Raw genomic sequence first — 3,966 nt, 5'->3', positions numbered from 1 at the left:
GTAAGTGTACAAAACTCCTAACGTAGCTTCAGGGGTCCTCCTCCACCCCGCAGCCTCCTCTCTACAGACATGAAGGAAGAAAGCTTGGCATTGGAGGGATTGGGTTGTGCATGGGCTTCCCAGCCAGATTAACTCTGGGTGTGGAGAATTCAGTGAATTTCTGCAAAACTAGAAATAAATAGAATGTATGGAATGTGACTAAAATTCATAATTTTTTTTTTTTTTTGCTCCATGAGTTCAGGCTACTTTTATGGGCTGTTGGAAAGACCATTTAGGGTTGTCACTATCCGAAGGGATAAAAGACAGGCTTTCCAAGTCAAGAGTCAAAACTACCAACTATTGTGAACCGAGTCCAGCAAAGAACTGCCTTTCCTTTTCATTTAAGTAAATATGTTTAGAAATACCCCTGTGTGTCAACACAGTCACCAATTGGATACCCAGAGGAGAATAAGACAAACCCTGCTTCAGCGATGCACCGCCTGAGAGAAAAGAAGTCACATTGCTCAAGTAGAGTTTGTTTTAACCAACTCAGAATTATACACTGGAATTTAAAAGTTTTCTCTCTTTCACATGAATCTGAATTTTTAAACTCACTGTTATCCATTTGTTAAGTATGAATTTTTTTTTCCTTTTTCTTGGGTTCTATTTTTAATCAGGTTAGAGTAATTGTGTGTGTGTGTGTGTGTGTGTGTGTGTGTGTGTGTGTGTGTGTGTGTGTGTTTCCTCTCAGGCTGGTTTATTAAGTCTCTCAAAGAAACAACCACTGCATCTCGCCAGTATCCAAGTATACGGCAGAAACTGGTATCAGAAATGAAAGCTGAAAACATTAAATCTTTTCTTCGGTAAGTTTGCTTTGCATTTTTTATTCTAAAAATAGTGTTTAAGATTTTATTATTATATAGTCCAATGTATACTAAAACTGGTTATATCCGGTTGGGCAATCTTTTATGTGTACAATAGTTATTGCTCATTAATTTATGGTTGTTTAAAATGCTCCTTTAAACCACTCTTAGGGTGAAATCCACAGGCTGTTACTGAAGTAGGTCATTCTTCCCAAACTTTGTCCTCCCAAAACATATCTGATTGGCCTATTGAGAGATGTTTCAGCTTCCTGTAACTTTGGACTGGGACTGAATGCTATTCTTTGTTCCTCCTTATGGACCTCATCAGTAGCCTGGATTTAACCATCCTTATTTTTACACATGGTATACAGTAAGGTCTGCTGACTCAGTGATTTAGTGGAAAAATCAGCATTCATTCTGTCTGCCACAAGTTAAGCCTTTACCCATTTTGCAAATATAAACTGTTGTTCACAAATAGAAAAAAATGAAAGCAAGAATGATCAGTAAAAGTTCCCCAGCTTCTCAGCATGAAAAAGAGTGATATTTGGGGTAATGAATATGAACTTCTTGAAGGTGATTACCATTTTGGTGTTAACATTTTGGTGTTAAGACTCTTTCAAAGGAACACCAGTGTTAAAAATCAGATTAATTGAAATATGTTTGCCAGGCGTGGTGGCGCACGCTTGTAATCCCCGCGCTTGGGAGACGGAGACAGGAGGATCACGCAGGTTCGAAGCCAACCTCGCCGGCTTAAGAGACCCTGTTTCCAAATAAAAATATAAAATAGGTCCGGGAGTGTAGCCCGGAGGTAGAAGGGTTTCCAGGAACCCCAGTACCACCAAAAACAAACAAAAGAAATATGTTACATGAAATACACTACTTCCCTACAACATCTACAATTGGAGAGATTTTGTTTGTTTGTTTGTTTGTTTGTTTGTTTGTTTTGGTGGCACTGGGGCTCCTGGAAACCCTTCTACCTTCAGGCTACACTCTCGGACCTTTTTTATACTTTTTTAAATTTGGAAGCAAGGTTGCTTAAGCCAGTGTGGCTGGCTTCAGACCTGCACGATCCTCCTGTCTCCGCCTCCCAAGCGCGGTGATTACAAGCCTGCGCCACCAAGCCCAGCTTGGAGAGTTTTTCAGATAGATATTAGTATCAAGAAAACATCGTTTCAATCAAGATGCTAATTTCTTCATACTCTCTGCAGTTTCTTGCTTCCTTCACCTCTAGTTCTAGAAAATCATTGATAAGTTTATGTCACTACAAATTTTATTTCCCTTTCTTAGATTTTTATATAAATGGAATAAGATAGCATGTGCTGTGTTTTGTCTGGATTTTTTTTTCACTCCGAATAATAAATTTGAGATTCATCCAGGCTGTTGCACCATGTATCAATAGTTCTTTTTCTTAACCACTGAGTAGTATTTCATTGAATGGATCTACTACAATGTGTTGTGGAGAGAGACAATTAAATTGCTCTTAGATTTTTTACCATTGTGAATAAAGCTTATATGAACACATTTACAAGTATTTATGTGAATGTTTTAAATTTTTTAATAATTGGATTGGATAATAAACAGGTGTGTGTGTGTGTGTGTGTGTGTGTGTGTGTGTTTTGCTGGAAATCAAGGACTTTAAACATGCTAGTCTAGTGCTCATCCATTGAGCTGCACCCAGAACTACAACCGAAAGGCTGTTTAGCTCTTGAGAAAAAGCCAAAGAGATTTTAAATGTGGTTGTAGCATTTTCTATCAGTGTACATGTTCTAATTGCTCTACATTCTGGCCAATGCTTAACATTGTCTTTTGATTTAGTTTTAACCAATCTAATTGGTGAGCAGTGGTATCTTATTGTGGTTTCAATTTGTGTGTGTGTGTGTGTGTGTGTGTGTGTGTGTGTGTGTGTGTTTGCTTTTGCATTGTGGTACTAGGGACTGAACCCAGGGGCATTCTACCTCCAAGCTATACTCCTAGCCCTATTTTTATTTATTTTTTATTTAGAAACATTCTTTTTGCTGAGGCTGTCCTTGAACCTGTGATCCTTCTGTGTCATCCTACTAAATACTGGGATTACAAACATACAACATGTATGTAATTGTTTAACATTACTAACAATGTTAAACATCTTTTCATATATTTATTGGATATTTGCCTATTTTAATTTATAAAGTTTTTCTCCAAATATTTTAATAACATATTCTGGAGATAAGTCTCATTGGACATATACATTATAAATACTTTTTTCTGTTACTGGTTTTTTTTTCACAATGAAGTTTTTGAAGGCCAGAATTTTTTTTTTTTTTTTTTTTTTTTTTTTTTTGTACTGGAGTGGAACCCAGGGGCTTTTCTAACTCCAGGTTATACTCCCAGCCCTATGTTATACTTTATTTGGAAACAGGGTCTCACTAAGTTGCTGAGAGCCTCACTAAGTAGCTGAGGCTGGCTTCAAACCTGTGTGATCCTCTTGTCTCAGCCTTCTAAGTGCTGGGATTACAACCATGTGCCACCATGCCCAGTGAAGGTCAGAAATTTTTAATCTTAATAAAATCCATTGGATCAATTACTTTTTGTTTTATGTTTCCTACTTTTGTGTATAAATTTGTCTATGAGTAGATTTTTCTTCAATTATTTTCTAGAAGTTTTATAATTGGGTTTAGCACAGTTAGGTAAATGACCCACTAAATTTTTATGTATGGTATGATCTAAGGGTTGATAATATTGTTAAATATAAATATTTAATTATTTCTGCAAAATTACTTGAAAAAGTTTTCTTTCCTTTTTTAGGGAGGTTTTGTTCATCATTTCTTGAAATATTTTTCTGTATCTTCTTCTCAAACTCCAGCTAAACCATATAGCCAGGTGTAGTGGCATACATCTCTAATCCTAGTATGTGGAGCTGAGGCAGGAGGATCACAGGTTTAACTATAGTTTCAGATTGCAGCCACTGCGTTTATTAGCTGTGAAATTGTGAGCAAATTATTCACTCACTCCCTCAGTACCCTTGTTTGCCAAATGGGAACAAAGGAAGAAGAGTTATGTGAATTAAGTAAGGTAATACATGTTAAAGTGCCAGTAGTGTGCTTAATATGCAATAGACTTACAGACATTTTTTTCTATACTAGGG

General features: G+C 36.6%; 1 protein-coding gene across 1 annotated transcript in view; it reads left to right on the top strand.

Annotated features, from left to right (window-relative positions):
• Positions 1-3,966, top strand: part of NAALAD2 (N-acetylated alpha-linked acidic dipeptidase 2) — a gene marked incomplete at its 3' end in the record, with an annotated part of 46,591 nt that overhangs the window by 91 nt on the left and 42,534 nt on the right. The window contains exon 2 of the mRNA XM_080711494.1: positions 731-842. Coding sequence (XP_080567620.1) covers positions 731-842 — 112 coding nt within the window. The remainder of the gene's footprint in view (positions 1-730; positions 843-3,966) is intronic.

This window comes from Muscardinus avellanarius, assembly GCF_963383645.1.
Source record: "Muscardinus avellanarius genome assembly, chromosome: 1".
NCBI lineage: Eukaryota > Metazoa > Chordata > Mammalia > Rodentia > Gliridae > Muscardinus > Muscardinus avellanarius.
The sequence above is the reverse complement of the archived record's forward strand: the minus strand, read 5'-3'. Positions and strand labels throughout refer to the sequence as shown.